This window comes from Pleurodeles waltl, chromosome 1_1 (genome assembly GCF_031143425.1).
Source record: "Pleurodeles waltl isolate 20211129_DDA chromosome 1_1, aPleWal1.hap1.20221129, whole genome shotgun sequence".
NCBI classification, from domain to species: domain Eukaryota; kingdom Metazoa; phylum Chordata; class Amphibia; order Caudata; family Salamandridae; genus Pleurodeles; species Pleurodeles waltl.
This window is the reverse complement of record NC_090436.1, coordinates 789,278,486-789,299,442: the sequence shown is the minus strand read 5'-3', so window position 1 is coordinate 789,299,442 and position 20,957 is coordinate 789,278,486. Positions and strand designations below refer to the sequence as shown.

Genomic DNA, 20,957 nt, shown 5'->3' with positions numbered 1-20,957 from the left:
AAATAACTGTTCATTTTTCATCTATCTAATTACTGAGATCTAAAAGAGAGACCACAGTACAATCTGCTGTCATGAGAAAGGATATGTTCTTTTATTAATAAATAGATTAGCATCTTAGTCCATGTGGAACAGTCTTCCCATACATGAATTGAATGTGCATCACACTAATATTAGTTTAGAGGTGAGTAAAGGAAATGGTCTTTAACGAGGGATGGCCTGCAACAGAGAGCTTTCACATTAGATCTGCACTGACTTTTTTGTTTCATATCTTCTGGTTTGTCTGCCTGCTTGTCTCTAGGAATCCGCCTGTAATCACAGATGTTCCATTTCTCCATCTTAGGCATTTTCCGTTTACATCTCTCTCAACCCAATTCATTAACCTTACAAAAATTCACAAGCGAGCCATACAGAGGCCTGGATTAAGTCACGCCTACTTAGTGAAAAAAGCTTTCTGAATGGAGCCCTCTATTTCTAATTTTCTCATTGATCTTCACCTTCTCTCTCCGTCTCACCCATCTCTAGTCTCTTTACATCACAACAATGTCCCTGTTTTGGCCCCTTTTTCCTGTACTTTCCTAATTCTACCCTTGTCAGCTAACCCCCTTCCACCTCAACCCTGCCCTCAGTCCTTCTCCGCCCCTCTAGACTTAGTTTACTTGTTTCGTGCTCTGTCTTTTGCTTCCCCTCTCTTTCTCAGTTCCTCTCGTCTGATACTTCTCTCTCAATGTGCCCTGTTTGCATTCTTCCTCTTCAGCCTGTTTGTATATTACCATCATCCCCCTCTGCTGCTTATCCTTTTAATCTATGACTCTATTTCAGTCAGTTCTATCTCCACATCTTCCCAGCCACCTAATTCTCCAGGCGCCTCTAGCAAATGTTCAAGTTCAAAGAGAGAAGCGCCATGTCCCTGAAAGTATCTGCAGCCCCAACAGGAAAACAGAGGTGTAATGGTGTCCCTTCCGCATTTGTGATACAAGTACCCATCGTACGTCTGGGTGAAGCGCCACATCCTGAGTACCTGTGCTAACTTCTATCACATAGTGACCACTCCTCTTGTACTTTTGGTGTCACGCTGCTTCAGACTGGTCAAAGCACACACCGCATGATGACCTGATGATGCTAACATCAGATCCGTGTGCACACACTTGGAGGTGCTAATAATTCACAGGAAAGTCCTGTTTCTCCCGAGGTAGCTGTGGCCTGAGCGAAAAGATCAGACTGCTGTTTCTAGAAGCATCCATTGCACCAGAACAGAATTGACATACTGTGGAGGCCTGCCTTAAATACCCTGAAGTATCTCTGGCCCTTCTTGGGTGCATCATGGGAAACAATATGGAAGCTGCACATACATTCCCTGAACACAATGCTAATATATAATTCTCAGCAATAAAATGCCCCTTCTGTCCTCCCCGTTGAGGTCATTTTCACATTTGTCTAGCAAATGTCCAAAGTGTTTTACTGTTGCTAAGGCACGTGAGAGGTCTGTTGACAGACACCATAATAGTATGTGATAGACAAACTGAGAATACGTTTTTGATTAATTTGCCTTCTACGTAAATCCTGGTATGCCAGAGACATGTGGCTGGCAGTGGTGTGAGGCCCCAGTCTACAAAGCACTCAGGGTAACAGGGAGGAACAAGTAAGAGAACAGGTATTTCCTTCTGGTACATGAAGGTCAGGAGCGCACCAGCATGGTCCATTCCTGAAAGAAGGTCCACATCACAAAATACTTCTACCGCTTACCATATGTATCCTAGAGCTTTTTTTGTGATTCCAGAGAGGAAAAACTTGTGTTGAAGTTGGTTTTAAACTGCTGCCACTGTGCCCCAATGTTTTACCAGAGACATGTCTCTTAGGAGCTGTCTGATGCCTTGGTAGTCACTTCCAGGCGCCCACCCATGGCGGGGGGAGGTCCAGGCTGGAGCGTAGTTTCAAGGCAGGAGGGGGTGGTAAACCCCCCTAATAAATGAATTTTCTGATAAATAGTTGGGTACAGTTGCTTTCAGTCAGGTATGGGGAGATGTCTGCCGGATTTCACCAGGAATGTTTACACACAGACAAAAATGCACGTGCGCACACACACACGCACACATACACACTCTCCCTCTCAGTTTTTAAAGCCGTTAAAAATATTGGTAATTTTACCAAAAAAATCTCTCAATACCCCTTCCAATCTTCATTCCTCTCTTTCCACTGCCCCTTAGGCCTCTCCCATGCACCCTGCTTGTCATATAATTTATTTTGACATTATATGCCGGTCTGATTGTCGGAAAATCTGAAGCTCACACCCTCTCCAATCTTACTGACCAAGCCACGCCCCTGGTTGCAGGGGAGGAAGCCCATGTAGTAGTATCTACTGCCACCTCAGTTCTCCTTCCGTGATTAGGAAATGTTTTCAAGATGTTGTTAGGCCGCTGGATCCAGAGCTCTGAAAGAAGAAATTCCAGGTGGGAAATATCTTGTTTTTTCAGGACGTGTCGGCAGAAGCTTGCCTTTGAAAATAAAAGCCAAATCTTTATATTGCTTGCTAGAAGAATGCTTTGTTTCTTCCCTAGGCGATGGGCGTGTATCTGTATGGAGAGCTGATGGTCAGTGAGGATGCCAAACAGCAGGAGCTGGCACGGAGATGCTTCGCAGCTGTCCAAGATGACATGGATGCGTCTTCCCTGAGGGTGGTGCAGGAGATGTTGTTTTGAATAGGTGATTGCTCATCACGATTTATTCTTGACGCGAGTCCATTTACACAGTTCTACACCTTAAGTGAGCTCCGAGGTGTATATCGGGGAATAATTTGGTGTCCGCAAGAGAACAGCTGTGTGTCTGTCTTGGAGAAACTGCACATATAATCCAGGGGCACTGTTCAATGTGTGAATAGGAGTACAAAAGACATTTAGAGGAAATCTGATCAAACTCTGCACCCTTTAAACACGGAGGGACACGCTTCCCCTGTAAGAAGTGAGAGCGGGTTTTTCATTTTCAGACAGGCAAGAAAGTCCCGATAGCATCACAGTTTGTATTACCCTTTTAAATTATTTGTTGTGGATAATTTAATGGAATAAAATCCAGCCACAAGAGCTCTCAAATCCCCATAAGGCAGTGGTTCCCAACCTTTTGATTTCTGTGGAACCCCCACTTTAACATTGATGGAACTCAGGGACCCCCACTGAATCATCATGGGAATCCGGATTCCCATGATGATTCAGTGGGAATCCGGGTCTTTTAAATTATTTGGGTCATTGCTGGAAGCTGGGGACCTAATTTGTCAATATTTTTTCATATTTTTTAATTTTCTAGGCTCTCGCAGACCCCCTGAGAAGGCTTCGCGGACCCCCAGGGGTCCCTGGACCACAGGTTGGGAACCACTGCCTTAAGGCGTTTCTAGCTTTTCACCTAAAGCGAGACAAAGCCTAGAAAGGCCGGGCTGCAGCCAGTGGCTCGCTGGCTTGTTTGCAAGCCAGTTTTCGGGTGAAACGGAGCGAGTTATTTTGCTTTCCGTACCTCCTGTAACATCTCGGGGGTGGCATGGGCATTACAGATGAGGTCACTGGAAGCCAGGGAACACAACGGCTGCAGCCTTGTCGTCTTGGTCCACGCAGAGCTCCATTTTCCCTGCTCAACCGCCACGTCTGAGATTCCCTAACATAATGCTCAGTTCTTCCCAGTTACTCGAGTACCCCGAGGTGACCTGGCGTTGTTTGGACTTGCCTGTCTCGCAGATTGTCAACTAGGCGTGGTATGAGGAGCCTCCTCGGTTCGACATGCCGTGGATTGTTGCTTAATGAAATAACCCCCCCACAGACCACTCTCGGGTTTTCACAGAACTTTGCAGATGACTTGTCAGGAAAATCCAGACATCTGACGGGGTGAGGCTGCAAAACCCTTTAGCGTGGAACTGAATTTAAAAAAAGCCCTGCGACTCACGCCCGTACATGTAAACGGAGCATTAAAAAAACAGTTAATCAGAATTAATAAGATCTGTGAAAATACTAATGCGCCACTAATGGGTCGGAGAAGCTAGGGTTAGCGAGAATAGACCTGTAAGAATTAGCCAGTTTTTTTTGGGGGTAGAATTAATTTTTTGTTCATTGAGTTCAATTTAGGCAAAACAAATGTATATGCGGGTATAAATCCACAGATTTTAATTGCAGAATCAGGATCTGTGAAAACGCATGCCCCCAGCTAGACTTGGCTGAAGGTCTGCTAGAATGGTGGATTTCATATTGTCTAAGGGTGAACATAAGAGGTGAGAGTTGGTGGCGTTTCAAATATCACATTACATATGTACCAGTAAAGAGCATAAAACCACACCGCAAAATAGCATTGAGATTAGAATAATTGTTTTATTTTAGAATTGATATAAATATGGGCCCCGGGCCCATATTTTTTACTTTTTTAGCGCCGCATTTGCGCAAATGTATTTTGTAAGTTTGCATCGCTTTTGCGTCAAAAAATTACGCAAATGCGACGCTAAAAAAAAATATAAATATGGGCCCAGGTTTCTACATAGATGTCGCATTTACGAACATTTCATACCGAGAAGCAGCAACCAAAGTTCCTGGCTGCCCTGCAGCAAAGGGGGAAAGAAAAAATGTGTCGAAGCTACCACGATATGGCACAGTTTTTCTCCCCGGTGCATTGGCGCACTTTTGACCGCCATGCGCCAACGAACACACTCTGGCACCATAGTGCAAGGGAGTGTATTTCTCTAAAGCATATGTATTGTACTGTAAGGTAAATCTTGCAGTACCAAACCTGTCCTTTAAGGTGTTCCCACTTTGCATAAGTGCTGTATTATACAACAAACACAAAGTTGGAGCAATGAAAATATTTCTACATGTTGCGCCTGCCTCAAAGGGCTAAAAGTTTTGGCACTAATCCCTTTATACAAATGCTAATAGGAAATTATGGAAAAACCCATGGGTGGTTGCATGTGAACATGTAATACCCATGGAACGCCCCCTTAGAGCAAAGTAGCACACAGCACAACTTTAAGTAACTTTGCTGAACTTTCCAACACAAACCCTGATTTGTTTTGGGATAGAAAATCCCACCCAAAATCTTTGCAGTGGGTTTGCGTGACATTTGTTTTTTCTCAAAACTTTTTAATTGGTTTTGCCATCATGAAAGAGGAAATTATTTCATGAAAGCAAAAAGACAACCAGTAGAAATGGTTTCCACAACAAGGTTTATATAGCAATGTTATCCAGCTCACTCTCCTGGCTAATCATAATCCGTAACAACCACATACCAGAAATTGAAATAAAACATAAAGCAAATGATATGATCGCAAAAATAACAATAACAAATCATCCACTGCCATTCCAACCCACAGCCCGAGTGAACACAGAGGGAGGGGGAGAGGAGGGACCCAGTCCCTGGAGCCCATGGGACCCCTCGCCCGACTCCCAAGCAACCCCTAAAGTGGGAACGCCCCGATCTCAGCTGTGTGCGTGACTTTTTGGATGCAAACAGTTAGTAAATCTGGGCCCTAGTTTCTTAATCCCAGGGATAAAATAATGTTTAATGAAAGAGGAAAGTATATGTGAACATTTTTTGGTACTGTTCTAGTAGCAGATTTTAGGGGGTGGGATTGAACTTTAATTATTCCTCAATAAATGAAGTGGACTGTTACAGAGGGATTCTTGCAACCCTTTCTTGAAGGCAGCGCATGAGGTTGTGGTTCTGAATGCTGGGAGAATGCTGTTCCAAATTCTTGTTGCAGTGCCAGATATGTATTGGCAGAGCATTTTTTGAATTTCTGGATTTTTAGAGGGAGCATTTCTTTGTTTATTGAATTTCTCTTTTTTTCTAGCACATTCAGTTTCCATATTAGGTATGTTTGAGTGTTCTCGAAACCCTAAGTAAATCACCTCTTTTCCCAGGCAGTAAGGGAGAACCTATGGTAGGTATGAAATTGCCTTAGGATTTGAGAATGAACATGTAATCTAATCCTTAAAAAAATGTTTTTTTTTAAAACGTGGCATACAATCTAATGCTTGAAAATAATTGGAAAATCGTGTCTATGTTTTACATGCAAACCAAGACGTTTCCCCAGACATGCCTACTAAATTATTATTTTGAGGGGATTGATCGATCAGGTCGCACTTAGGTTTCCAAAACCCTATCTTTCTTTACATAAACTCTAGATGTTCCAATTATTTATGCATGTCAATCAAATATTGTTTTCAAATTAAGTTCATCCACAGATGCCAGAATTGTCTGTCTTCTAGAAGAACAATGTTTACTTGTTCTGTGAACTAAAGAGCTCTTATTGGTCTTTCAGTCCACACTTGCTAGTAATTATCTCATTTCTCTGTGGTAGGTAGGTGGGCCTTAAACTTTTCCCAGAGATCTAAGGTTAGCTGTGATTGACAATTGGCCTTTTTCTCAGACACTTCAAGCAGTTCAGGGAACTCTTCTTGGACATGGATGATATCACTGAAGGAAGCTGGATCCAACATATTCATATCTGTAAACAATAGACATATCTAGAGGGATTCAGTTAGAGAGAGCCCAAGTAAGAGAAATTAAGCTGTGGCTGAGATGTGTTGTCCCCGATGACACCCAATGGCATACTGGTCTGACAGACATTCTGATTTTAGGGAGTCCGTCAAGGGCAGTTAAAGTAATGCAGGCAGAGATCAGCAGTAGAGGCAACGATTTGAATGGAAGTTTAAAGTCTTAACTTAGGGGGACATTTACCAACATGCGACACAACGAAGCACAGTAACCAAAGTTGCTGCTTTGCATCAAAGAGAGATTGAAAAACAGCACAATATCTACTAGGATATGGTGCTATTTTTCTCTCCCCCAGCACTGATGAGTTTTAGGCTGCCCTTGCACCGTAGTATACAGCTGTGCACGTTCTATCTAGTATAGGTTTTGTACTGGAAAGAGACCTTTTTTTGTTTTTTTGTTTTTACAACATACAACTTATTTACAAAAAATAGTTTGTCCAACGTACCAATGTACAACCCAAATCCCGATTTCTTTTGGAAAGTAAATACCACCACAAGTCTTTGCACCGTTTTTTGCTTACAAAAGTAACCCAGACCCAAACTGCAAATACATCTTGGCCCTACACTTCAGCTTTTAGCACCATATTAGTTTACCTTTTTAGACATTTCACTTTATCTAACTTTAGCAAAGCAAAAATGTGGTATACATATACGAAGCTTCGTAGCTAAGGTTGAGAGTATCATAACTGCGGGCCCTCTTGTATTCATGTTTCAGTACCGCTTTGTTTCACTCAAATTGCTTAACATGTTTGTTTGTTTGTTTATTTATTTTAAAACACTAAATACTGCACGTTGATTTTTACTGAAGGTGTTTTTTCCTGCAACTTCTCTAACCAGTTTATTATCCGTTCTGTAGCCCTGGTAGGTTTAGATTTGTGGGATTCTTCCACTTCAGTGGACATCTTTCCTTCCACGCCTTTTTAAATCAACATTTGTGGTAGTTCAGCAAAAATCAGAGCCTTTTGTGAGCATGAAATGCCGGCGCGGAGGTGGGTGGGGGTTGTTGGAGAAATTGCAGTTTATCTACGATGGTGTGGCTGTTTGGGTTCCTGGCATGCTGATTTGTGACATAAGTAAAATCACATTGCCAGGGATTACCACACAACCATGGCCCTGGCTACTATGAGGGGATCTTGACTACTCTGAGGGTACATCGGATCCTTGTGCAGAACCTCACATGAGAAGGTTGAATTATATTGATACAAAAATGAAACGCTTGAAGGAAGACGCATGCGCACACGGGGACCAAGCCACTGCTCTTCCGCGCACTGACAGTGACCTCTCTAACAAGGTCCAGAGCTTAGCTGATTGGTGAACAGTGATTACTTTCTCTTTTGTTCACAGTGGCTAAGTTCTGCACCTGAATAGAGGGTGGTTAGATGGACCATTTCTTAGACGGTGTGAGTCTCTGCAGGCAGATTTGGACCATGGGCTAAGAAGCTGGGCTTTTTGGGTAGCTGGTGGCAGGAGTGGACATGCAGAGGTTTGAACATCAAAAATTAAATGAACACAGGAACAATCATGTTGTTCATGGTGCATCTCATGTAGCTGGTGTATGTCATCAATGCTTTCCGAACTTCATTAGAACAGAGATGGATATGAAATGCATGTCTTGTTGACCATACATATCATGTAAACTCAGCCTGCCCTAAATGAGGACACGTGCAATTTATTGTGGTAGCGCTGGATTTGAAATGTATATGTAATGTTGTATTGTTTACAGTGTGCGGCAGGTGTGGCCTGGAGCAGCCGCTGGTCCAGACAGCGAAGGACCTGTCCTCCTGTGCCTACTGAGCTGATATCAGTTCTTATTACACACACTGGCTCAGTTCAGCAGGAACAGGAGCCAGGCCCGATTTCAAAAAGAGACGCTTCACAGAAAGGCTTATTTACCTGAAAATGCAGAATGCACTGGCAGAGTTCAAAATATCTTTCCAGATGTCACATCCTCTGGATCCCCTGTGGTCTAATCTGTGTGCGACAAATGAATCTGCATATGGGTCAACTAAGTTGCCTCTTGTCCCGTTTGGTTGATGCTGTTTCAGAATAGTTGAATTCTCTTCCATGTTGGTTTTGTTAATTCATCACTTAGTGGTCTTCTCGTGTTGCCCTCTCTTTGTCTTCAAAATTATTCATTGTTGTGCTTAGAGGATAGCCCTGTCATTATCTTGTTTGTACTTAATATTCTGGGGTCACTCTCTTGGCTCCTACCTTCCTTGATCTCTTAACTCCTAGCTCCCTCAGTGGCCACTGACTGCAGAATTCAGTTTTTACTTGCAGACCTGTGCTGGTGAAAGCTCTGAGACAGAAATGCAGCCCCAGTTGTCTTGTTTCTTAACATCATTTCTTTTTTATTCTGTAAAACGATCATGTTTATAAATGCCATAATAAAGAAGATCCACTTCAGTGAAGCTCATTTGCAAACGTAATGCAGCACCTCCACCCCATAACCATTACCAATGGTCCTAAAACTAGGCATCTGCCTTGAGACGGTGAGACACATTATCCCTTCACCATAGCCCCACAGAGCCCGGGCAGCACTCCTAGTCAAAACAGTGATAGTGTCCTTGTAGTAGGCACAGCCTATCCCACCACATAGGTCCTGCAGAAGTGACTCTGAAATCATCCGTGGCACACACACTGACTATACTTTCTCAGTATTGTGGGTGCACAGCTGTTTTAAGTAGATTTTTTTAACTACATGTAGAATCAGTCCTGCACAGTTGTGACAGTGTATCCAGGACCCACAACTTTAAACAAAAACAGACAAAGTATAAAAGGGTACTGGTTGTTTACAATATATGCATATATACTGATTATGGCAGTGCACTCTTTCCCTAAACACACGTGTTCGGGACAGCCTCAAGCTCCAGCCTGCAAAAAGAGGAAACGTTGCGGGGAAAAAGTTGGCCAATGTGCACATTCTCAAACTAACCATAGCGGCCCCAGTTCTGCTCCACATACATTAACTTTCCTTCTACTAACTCTTGTATAGTCTCACCTCCATACCACAACTGTGCTCTCCAGCTTCCAAGAAAAGGGTAAAGATTCATCCATTTGACTGTTCTCCTCCAACAATGAACTCTCCCTCCTCTTCACCCCCAGTATTTAATCCTATAAAATGTCCCTGCCTTCTCCCCGGGGTACTGAAGGACATAGCAGTGATCCAACCTCCCCACACCCACTGCTGTGTCTAGCACCAAGAGGCACAAAACAATCCTTAAAATCATTTTCCTCCTTCTATATATGCTGCAGAAAGCAGCACACATAGAAAAAGGGAGTAACAAGGAGACATAAGGATATTTGTCCTCATTTGATGCGTTTTCAGGTTTAACAATTTTAGTAAATCTGGGAATGTGCCAAAATGCATGTGTGGATGCATGGGGACGCTCATGCTCCACCCTTGGAACTCCTTCCCAATGCAAATTTACCAAACCACTCAAAGCAGCTTTGCATGGGTGGTAAATACCAAAAATGATTTTGCGTCAGGGCTGCACCACAAGATTGACGCATCCCCACTGCAGAATAACAGTAAATCTCCCACTGCAGAATAACAGTAAATCTCCCACTGTCTCATCCATCTCAAGTGGCCATAACCACACCATGATACCACAGGGAGTTGGGGAATGTATGTCTACATGGATTCTCTCTCCCTCTGCAAACTCACTGCCACAGTACACATTGGATCTCGAACCCAGGCTCTGCTGTAACGTGAATATGGAGTATCACCGCCATCTAAGAATTTATGGAATTCTGCCCGTCCGGTCCCAGCAGAAGATTCATCAAGAGGTGGCAGCATTTACCCTTGAACATACACCATTTCTGATCCAGAACACTCAGTAAAAGTGCCCCCATCGCCAAGGAACAAGAACAAATCACCCCACCTTTCCAAGCACTGATATAATTACCAGGTCTGAGCCCCATCTTTCAGCCCCTCCGAGTATGCACAAAAGTCTTCCTACTTCTATGTGATTAGGTGGAAACCCCCTTCTCCCACAGTCAGTTCCCTCTGGTGCCAAATCCCCCCAAGCCTGCCTGAAAACACCAAGCAGTTGTTTTAACAGACTGAATTGGAAACTGAACCTGGTTAGATATCAGGGTTACTTGGTCTCGTGTTACATAGGAAGAAACTATGCAAGTGACTAATAAACAAAACGATTGAGAGTTTCAAAATAAAAAAATACATTGTATGCATACAAAACATTTACTGAGAACTTAAGCAGATACTTGCATGAAAGGTTGATAACATTTGTACAAACAATGCTGCCCTTATTAAAAAATGGCCGAGCCTGAGCTGAGCAGAGGCCCGTTGATTTCGGCTGATTTTAGCGCCGCCTCCATATGTTGGCAGACTGTTCCCATAGAGTGCCTGCTAACAGACGCCCAATCGTAACATTCGGCTTCACGTGGAAAATACAACGTGGTTTGTTGCTTCTGCCTGTGTAGTTCAGGTTGTATATGTAAATACTAAAGTACTTTTTTTCCCTCAGAGATAAGAATTGTTCTGTCTGGTAGGAAATAGGATCTGGAAATTAATTTAAAGAAAAAAACGGAAATGTGCGTTTATTGGGTTCCTTTGTGAAGCGGTCTTCCTGGAGTCCGGGCCATAAATTTTAACGCTGTTTCCTTTTGCAGGAAAGATCACAAGACGGTTCTTTTAATAGATGGCCTTCTAAACCTCGTGGAACTAGGATTTCATTCACCCAGCACATCAAAGGAAGGATTGTGTGGCTGCTGAAACAACTGAATGGCAGAAACACCGACTTCTGTCCTGAGCGCCTCATAGAGGACCAGCGCGACCAAACTCCCCAGGCGGAAATTTCATGTGGAATGTGCTCTTGCAGCTGGATCTAGAGAAGTGTGATTGGGGTGGGTGGGTGGAGAGAGGGGGCGAATTACTGCAAATTACTTCTGACACCCAGGGAAATCTATGTGGCGTTTGGTTCTGACAAGCTCCTGCCCACCAGATTAATCCTCCACTCTGTATGAAAAAAATAATGGATAAGTTAATTGTGGTGTTACATTATGTGTTTTCCAAGATGTAACGCCCCCCACCCCCAAAACTAAGGGCCAGATATATGGGGATTTGGCGCAAGGAGGCGCGGCAATTCACTTTGCTGCGCTGCTGTGCATCAAGGTGAAAGGGCAGGAATGCTCCGTTTCTATGGCATACATCGCATTCCTGTCCATTCCCCTGCACTGGCCTCCTTTCGGCAGACTAGCACCAACGTAGGCACTCTTGTACCAGGTGCTTGTGTTGCATGCAGAATTATTTTTGTGGAGAAAGGGATACCTTCCTGCACAGAAACAATCCTGGGAGGCTTTTTCTTCCCCTTTCTATGTGTGCTGCAGAATAGAGCAAATAGAGTACACATAGAAAGAGGGATAAACAAGGAGAAATAAGCATATTTCTCCTTGTTGCGCCTTCCCTGGGGAGTCATATGGTTTTGACGCATCCCCAAGTTTACATGGCCTTGTAAATCTGGGATGCATCAGAATCCATGAGTGTTGCGTGGGAACACCCACCGCAAAGGCCATGGAACACATCTCTAACACAGAGTAAGGCAATGCAGTGATTTGTGCTGCCTTATCTTACTCCATATGGATTTTGGCCGCCTTGATATGACTGAAAGGTTTGGTTTGCACCACCATAGAATTGCAAAAAGTGACACAATGGCAGCACCAGGGGCTGATAAATATGCCTGCAAGCAACATAATAGGGGTTTCCTCGCCCAAAGAGCTAAGTAACAAAATAAGGGTTTCTGCCATTTACAGCATAAAGTTGCCCCCGTTTTCCTGAGAGTAAATTAGTCTTGAAATACTCTCAAGTCCAAGTCTATGACCATTTAACCCCTTGACATATTGTCTTTATCCTGAATCCCTATTGCAGGTTTCCAGACCTGAGTGTAATGCAATAAAGAATAAATTAAAGGAACCCTTCTACAGGAGCGCCTTACGTTAGTTCACCGTGGTACATAAGAAGAATCAGCGAGATTTGGTAGGCGCATAGACCAAGGATCAGGGTCGCACATGTGATGGGTGAAGACAGTCACAACCACAGTGCTTGGTTTTGAACATATGTATAAATGATGGTATAGCAACATGTTTAGGTCCATATTTAAACTTTTTTTAGCGCCGCATTTGCACCACTTTTTGACGCAAAAGCGGCGCAGATTTACAAAATACAATTGTCAAAAAGCGGCGCAAATGCGGCGCTAAAAAAGTATAAATATGGGCCTTAGTGTTCAACTCAATTGTTGTAGTAGAGAAGGGGCTCTTGAATGACTGTTTTTTAATTATTTAGATTGGTGCTCCTTGAAGTCTTCTTGCTATTTGAGGATAAAGCAGTTCCTGCGTTTGCTGCGGGTGCCTCATATTGGTCAAGGACATGTTATTCCTGGTTCAGCAGTTTTCCGGAGTCCGTTGATCTTTTGTTACAGAATATTTGTCCCGGATGCACTTTGCCTGTTCTTTACGCTTTTTTTCTGGGCTGTGGTTATGCTGTTGGACCACAGCAAGATCCTGTGGTCAGGCCTCACAGTGACTGTGCACGTTGCCCCTCTGTTAAATGGCTTTGAATGCAGAACTTCCACGTCTCCAAGATCAGGGTTTTAAAACTGGACAGATGAGACTCTGCTTAACAATAAACCTTTCTAAATTCCACTGTCTTGCCTTATTATTGCGACTGACGGGCACCAAGCCATTCTTCTGCAGGAGTCTGATTATTGTATAAAAATGATTCTTACTTCAAAAACTGAAATGTAAAAGGGAGTTTTTAGCCCCAAAGCCCACAAACTGGTGAAATCGTTGGGGATCATTTTGTGTGAGAAAAAGTGTAATGCTGCATCCCAGGATCTGGCTAACTTCAGTGATAACAGCATCCCTGCACATACAAAGACACAATGCAGGTATTAATCCACTATAAAATTTAAATGAAAATATCAGAAGGCAAAATACCCTACAAAAGTTGCCCTCATTGAGTTCTGGATATACATAGCATATAAAATACATAAATAAGACATGCTTTCATCATAAGTACACACAGTGCAACAGACATTAACATACTAGTGGTACATCCTCCCTGTCTCATCTGTGGTAGGGCGTTCACCTGCTGGGTGGAGGAAAGTACCATGACCCACATTTACTAATGTTTGCATGGACGCTTATGTGACACAACACAGTGTAGTGCATGCAGGCCTTTACAATGGTAAGTAAAGTGACACTATCTTTTGTATCAGGTGAGTGCCCACACTAAAATCTTTGTAAATGTGAGCTTTAGTGTGCCACAAATATATTGACAAATCTTCTGCTGCCACATACTGAAGATCTACAACCATGGCAATGCCTGGCAAGACTGGAGGTTGTAAATTTTGTGCTCCATGTGAGAGGATGTAGTATGAAGTCCCTGCTTAGATTCAGGGCCATATTTATGAAGGTTTTGCGTCACACTTGTGCCACGCAAAGGAGCTCCAGGGCAATGCAAAACCTAAGTGAGATGTATCAAGCCACGCAAGGTGCGTGACCTTTCATAACTTGATAACTATAGAGTAACACAAGGCAGTTCAAATAGGGACAAACTGGTCCTATTATTTCAGAAGGGAACCATTATTGTGGTTTGGGGATATCAAAGACTGAATGAGGTGTGTAACTGGGAAATGGAAAAGGCAGCCGGCAAGCCCTTGAACCCATAAAGGCATTGATTGTAGGGCTCGCAGTGTAGTGTTCTTCAGAGAACCGATGGGCCTAAACTTGAAATATGAAAATAAACTATGCCTTATTTTAAGGACTGGCATTAGACAATACCTTTTGATTTTACAAAAATATATATGTAAAATACTTATTTTTAGGGTCGGGCGAGGGAATGTGCTTTTTATACATAAAATTGATGTTATATATTTGGTTTGTTTTTAGTGTTTTTGTAGTAATGATTTACAGAGATATAAAAAAATTACAGAGCCAAAAAGCTGACAACTAATGCCACATCTGTTGGCGTTTCCAGTATCACTTATGTTGCTGCAGATGGGTCCAACACTTCTGAGAACGAATCTGCATCCTCACACACAGAAAACAGCAGACAAAGGGCCTGATTTATGAAACATTTGCGCCGCCTTTGCGTCATTCTTTGACGTAAAAGCGGTGCAAATTTACAAAATATAGTTGTATTTTGTACGTTTCTGCTGCTTTTGTGTCAAAAAATGACGCAAAGGCGGCAGAAACTTTTCATAAATCATGCCCATAATCCCCTGCAACCACAAATGACGGCTGACTGGTGGTTGGCGGCCCTCTCCCTCCCATTTTGTAAAAAAACTAAACTGCTGTCTCTGCTGAGTGGATGCCCAGTAGCCAATTAAAATGGCCTAGATGCAGAGACCAATTCTGAATGAAAGGTGATCATTCAGAATGACTAAAACACGTGGGGATATATTATGCATTGTACCCCAGAGAGGGTGTGTGGGCCCACTCTGTGCACCCCGGGGGCACAATGGTATTACAGAAGGGGTTGTAGATGCTTGTACGTCCCCTTCTTTAATACAGACAGCATTGGCACACGTTGCACCAGCCCTATCGTAAGGGCATTCCCTCATCTGGGCGTGGCCCCATGCAGATGAGGGATTCAGTTTGCCTCTATGCCCACGCAATTTTATGTATGCAGCCAAACATGGCTTTTGCGCCTCCTACGTGCAAGCCTCTGGAGGGAAGAAAGGAGGTCCGATGGACCCCCCCAGACATCCGCTTGCAGGCGGCCGCAGTCATTTACTGCACCTGCCTGCAAGGGGATCTCTCCTCTTTCTGCACGGTGAAACACGGAGCAGCTCTTAAACAGTTGCTCTGTATTTAACTTGAATGCGCTGCCCAGACGGCATCACAAGTTCGTGACTGCCCTAGGGGCAGCACCTTCTTTCTAATGCATGACACTGTCCCTGTTTGCACCTGGCAGATCTTTTGAAAGGTGCACCATGATGCAAACAGAGAAAGTGCGCCATATTCATAATACGGCCCCAGGTAATCAGTTGCCTTCCGATAAAATAGAATTAATCCTGTATCGAGGCCATTTGGTTGATTTCCCGGGGCACCAGAGCAGTCGTAGATGTCTGGGCTCCAGGTGTATCAATTGGTGTTGTTCACCACTGGTGTCACAGTACTATTGGGCCCCAAACTGAACAACTAAACACTCTTTCTCCAGCACATAACTCTCCTGGTATCGAGACAGAGCAGTCCAAGGCTTCCCTTAGGAGAAGTGGGTTAAACACTTAGGGGCCTATTTATGAAAAAGTTATGTATTGCAGCGCAGCACTGCATGATGGAAAGGGCAGGATTACACCAGATTTAAGGCAGTATGGCACATTCTTGCCTCTTGCTCTGCACTGGCACCCTTTGGGCAGCCTAGCGCCAATGCAGGCACCATGCAAAGGTGCATACGTAGCATGCTGGATTGTTTTTGTGCAGAAAGGGACGCCTTCCTGCACAAAACAATTCTGAGAGGCATATTCCTCTTTCCCTGTGTACTGCAGAATGCCTATCCTGGGAAGGAGTATCTTTTTGGCACATTCCCAGGTTTACCAGTTCTAATAAATCTGGGAATGCGTCAAAAACCATGGAAGTTGCAAGGGAACACCCACACAATGCACCTGGAACGCCTTCCCAGGCCAGAGTCAGACAATGCATCGATTTGCACTGCATTGCCTTACTCCAGATTTATGGATCCACTCGGGGCAATGCAATGTGGCCTTGCGTGACTTCATAAATCTGACTTTAAGGCCCAGATTCACAACGGTTTACAATAGGGTTAGTGTTACTTTTTGAACACTAAACTGAAGTTAAAACTTTTTAGGGATTCACAAACCAACGTAAATTGGTATTTGTGTTGGTTTGTATGGAAAAGTAACACAAGCGCATGAAACACTACTATGCATTACTTTACGTCAATGGGGCGTTACATGGGCCTACCCATGCTACCACCCATGTTTTTTTACCATAAACCCTATTCAATACATTAGTAGGCCAGGTTTAACGCCAAAAATGAATGCCTTTTGAAAGCAGGCGTTAAACTGAGAAATTATTTCATTTCTCCATTCTTTTCTGACTTTGGGTGTTTGCTGGACAGTGCAACACACTTGCAAAGTAGGAAAAGCTTTAGGAAAAGCTTTTTCACTTCTGTGGGAATAGTATTTCATACAGGAAGGATACCTTTCCTGTAGAAAACCTATGAAAGACTCGGGCACTCACCCAAGTACTATGGCGCTAAGGTGTATGCCAGGCGCACAGCAGCTAAAATCAGCACCAGCACGAGGGACAACTTTCAGAATGTGGGCCAAGGTTTGCACCATGTTGTATGGTGAAAGAGCGGTGCCAACAAGCTTGTATATAGGCACCTTAGAATACAGGTTACACCATAGTACCAGCTAGTAAAATCAATGTCTAGTCAGTGCCTTACTTTATAAAAGAAAAGTACGTTAATACATCCAAGAAAAACATGCTACACATACAACTAAAATACATAGTGAAAAATAAAAGTCTATGACCCCCTGAACCAGAATTCTGATCCCAAACAATATAACAGCACTCGGACATCAAGCACTACATGAACAGTTAAAATTTAAATTTACAAACCATGTTGCACAGGGTTGCACTCCAAAGGTAGCTTAATGGTACCAATACTGGTACTGCAGTTATGTGGTTCGATAGTTGATATGAAGTTGAATATTCCTGGTCCACCCATTGTCTCACTACCCAAAGTAGCAGAAGTCCCCATCTTTCATTGGAGAAGACGCCACTCTGGTGGTGGTCAGTTATGGGTGCTTGGTGTCTGAGCACAGTTACTCGAATCCCACTGGTCCAGGAGCCACTGAGTAGCTATGGGAGAGTTGTGACTGGGCATGGTGCCAGTTCATCCTGATACCCTCCTTTTACACAAAAAAGGGTTGGCGCCTGTATCACAGAGCCCACTGGTTGCAGTTCAGAGTTTCTAGCAGCAGTGCTCCTAGGACAAGTGGTACTAGAGCAGGAAAAGCTAGGAGAACGCAGACTAGTCAAGTCTTGGGGAGGGGACGAAGGATTCAAATAGTACGTTCTTGAACCGGGGATTCTTCCCGAGCAACAGATGGTAGCTAGAAGCACCCCCAGGCTCCCACAGCACAAGGTAGGGGTCGGGGAGTCTCACTATTTGTTACAGTATTTTGCTCGTCCTCTGCTGGAAGACTGCCTGAAGAGTGGAGACCCACCCCCTTCTGTCAGACTGTCAAACTCTATCCAAGGGTAATCCTCCCCAGAGACGGCTCAAGTGCAGACCCTGGCCTGGGAGGAAGGGTGGAATCCAACCCCTTGATTGCACCCCTGGATCTGGGCTTACTCCTCAACCCTGGCTGTACCTACTCAGTAAACAAGTGCAGCGGTAAACAAATAACTGCCCTATGAGATCAGCCTTTCATCATTCCCTGATAGAGAGACTGATCCAATCAGGGGGTCGGCTTCTCTTAAATCCTGGCTGCCCCTTCAGCCCTGGGGCATATGTATGTTCACAGCATGATCGGTGTGTGAGAAGGACCTATTGCCCTCCTTCCCAGTCTCTTGGCACCTGTCCCGGCTATCCTTCAGAGAAAATGTAAATTAATTACAAGGTCAGTGTACGGTCACAGGATGTGGAGCGTTTAATACGCAGTACCATGAACAACACCTGAGAATCAGAACCGAAACATTTTGTAAGCTATCATGAGAAAGGTGTGCTAGAAAAAGTTAGTTTTTGGTCCTATAAAAATAAGTCCACGTATAGGACAAACTTTGTTTCACCGGAAGTTAGTGTAGCTGGGGTAGTGAACAAGAAAAGGAGCTCAATTTTCCTAGGTTAATCAGCAAAATGTTGCATTCTTTAGAGATGTTTCATTGAAGAATCTGGCAGCTCTAATCCTTCCTTAAACTTGAATAATGTTTACATAACTTTCCAGGATCATACTTGGTTGTACATATTTTCTTTTGAAAGTGTAGTGCAAATTCACCCAACAGGAACAATATCTTAAGAAAACAAAAAAAAATGATTTCCAGCTGTTGTCCACAGTGCCAGCTGCTGGGGACAGGCCATCACTCTCGCCCATTCTCTCTATCAAGCACATATTTGTACCTATACAGAGTTCCTTTTGGACACATCAGGGCACAGTTATTGTTTTGCATCGCCCTTGCACCATGCAAGGGGGCAACACCACAAAGTCAGATTTGTCAAACCACGCCAGGCCACCTTGCATGGCCCTGAGTCGGTTGATGGAGCATTGGCAAAAATAAATAATTGGTTATTTCTGACACTGGACAGCATCAGTGAAATAAGTGCAATGATACATGCACAAACATGCGTCATTAGGCTGCTGCTGCCATTTTAATTTAATTTAGAATTCTAATATGGTGGATGCCCATCTGCAAATGGTATTTTGAAAAATATAAAAGGTGCGCCAAAGATCATTTTTAAATAATTGAGCATACCAGCCCTCTAAATATGTAAAATAACATTTAAAATAAAAACAAATTAGGCAGGGGGAAGCAACAGCGTAGCAAGAGTTAGCGGTGTTTAAATGATACAAAAGCAGAGTAGGATGAGGTGGGGTGCAATACGGACAGCATTGGTGGGCGAGGATGTGAAAGGGAAGAGCCCTAAAAGACAATAAGCACTCCCACTGCAAACGCATTAGCAAAGCCAATAGATCTCGCCTTTGCAACCTATTGGCTTTGCCAGTTGCTTTTGATAGTGCTTTTGGAGGTGGTGTACAGCAGCACAAAGAAAAATAATAAAAAAGCACAATGGCAGTCACTTCATTCCCCTGACGCATCCATGCATCTGAATATGCTTTCTTTTTTTATTTACCAGTAGAAGATCGCAAACAGCACTTGGACCTGTACATAGAAAAAAAATGAAGATTTTTTTTGCATGAAAATAAAAAAAAGTAAGTAGGTGTTAAGAAGTTGTGGGGGGTAGCGGATAAGTTGGAGGGGAAAAGCAGCACAGGTAGTGCCGCAAACAGAAACACAAGAGGGAGAGAGCTCCACAGAATCACACTGATGAGTGAGAGCAATATGGAGTACAGGGTGAATGTAGACAAGTACATAGACATGAGATCAGCATGAAAGGAGAAAAGCAGAGGAACGAGAGAGCTGTGTGCAGTGGGAGATGGGAGGTAACATACATGGAAGCTAGCTGGAAAACACATGCACTCTTGCGGAGTGCTTTTGTACACAAAAAAAGGCGTTCCCTAAAAGTGAGCAATGGATTAAGAAGCAAGCAAATGAGGGTGACAATAAAACCAACCAGTGGTAAGCAGTGGGCAGTGGTGAGCAGCACTTTAAGCTGGCTGTAAGATCTTGGTAAACTGGCCTGTCTTTTGGAACCAGACAATGCAAAATGTGCACTGTCTGGTGTGGAGCCAAGACATCCAGTCAAATGGATGGTAAAGAAGTTATGCTCCAAGGGAAGGACAATAACTTGGAAGTAATACAGGAAGTCTAGGCAAAACCTTTAAATAACAAGCACACAACGAGAATGACAAGGCAGCCTTCAAAAGGCAAGCAGTGAGCTGACCCAAAGCCCATTGTAACTATTGTTGTGATCTACAACATGTATTCTACAACAGACAACTAAATGTTGTCTAAAGGTGAGACCTAACAAAAAGAACTCAGTGGTCGCTGCATGCGTTGCAAATTTGGTGTCATTGTGACCAACATATTTGTTTCTGTTGCTGCTTTGACAAATTCTCTTTGAGAAATAAGATGGGGAAAATCATGTTGATGTGAATTAACCAAACATGGCTAAAGTTATTAGCAAAACAAAACGTTTTTCATATGTAATTTGAAGGATAACTGTCGCTGCCTCTGCAGAAAACAGTGTTTCTTATTTTTACTGAGGCCAATATCTTACTTGATAACACAACACCTTACATATTCCTTGAAAGTTAAAGAGATGCTACAGTTTCAGCCCAAAACCAAAACAACACTGACATTTGAAGCTACTGGTAACTAACACCCTCTGTGCACTGCTCATGAACACACTTGATATCTAAAACGATCTCATTAATGACCGCAAGTATTACATTACTGATTTTTAGGTTTTTTTGAAGCCATTTGTGAGATGGACAGAAAACATTGAAAAATATCTGTTTATAGATAACAAAAATAGACAATAAAGATAATGTACCTTGCAAAAGTAAAACAAAGAGAAATACAGGATGGGGGACTTTCAGGAGACAAGAAAAATGGGAAAATTAAATTATATATTATTTGGAAGAAGGCAAAATGCAAAAATGTGAAGAAAATAAAGGAAAGGAGAGAAAAGGTTTGTTTGGTCCAATAAATTATTTAAAGAAACACTGAAGCCAGTTCCATGGGGCAAAAATAATTCTGACCGTAGGTCTAAACATACAGAATAAGCATTGGCAAAGCCAATAGGTCTCCCCTATACAAGAC

At 43.2% G+C, this 20,957-nt stretch overlaps 1 protein-coding gene across 9 annotated transcripts in view; it reads left to right on the top strand.

Annotated features, from left to right (window-relative positions):
• AOPEP (aminopeptidase O (putative)) overlaps positions 1 to 13,181 on the top strand; it is a 1,364,679-nt gene extending 1,351,498 nt beyond the window's left edge. For all 9 annotated transcript variants that reach the window (XM_069228080.1, XM_069228005.1, XM_069228042.1 and 6 more), the window contains 2 exons: positions 2,556 to 2,700; positions 11,154 to 13,181. In XM_069228080.1, the coding sequence (XP_069084181.1) occupies positions 2,556 to 2,696 (141 nt within the window). In that variant the 3' untranslated portion in view covers positions 2,697 to 2,700; positions 11,154 to 13,181. The remainder of the gene's footprint in view (positions 1 to 2,555; positions 2,701 to 11,153) is intronic.
• Positions 13,182 to 20,957: the final 7,776 nt, after the last annotated feature.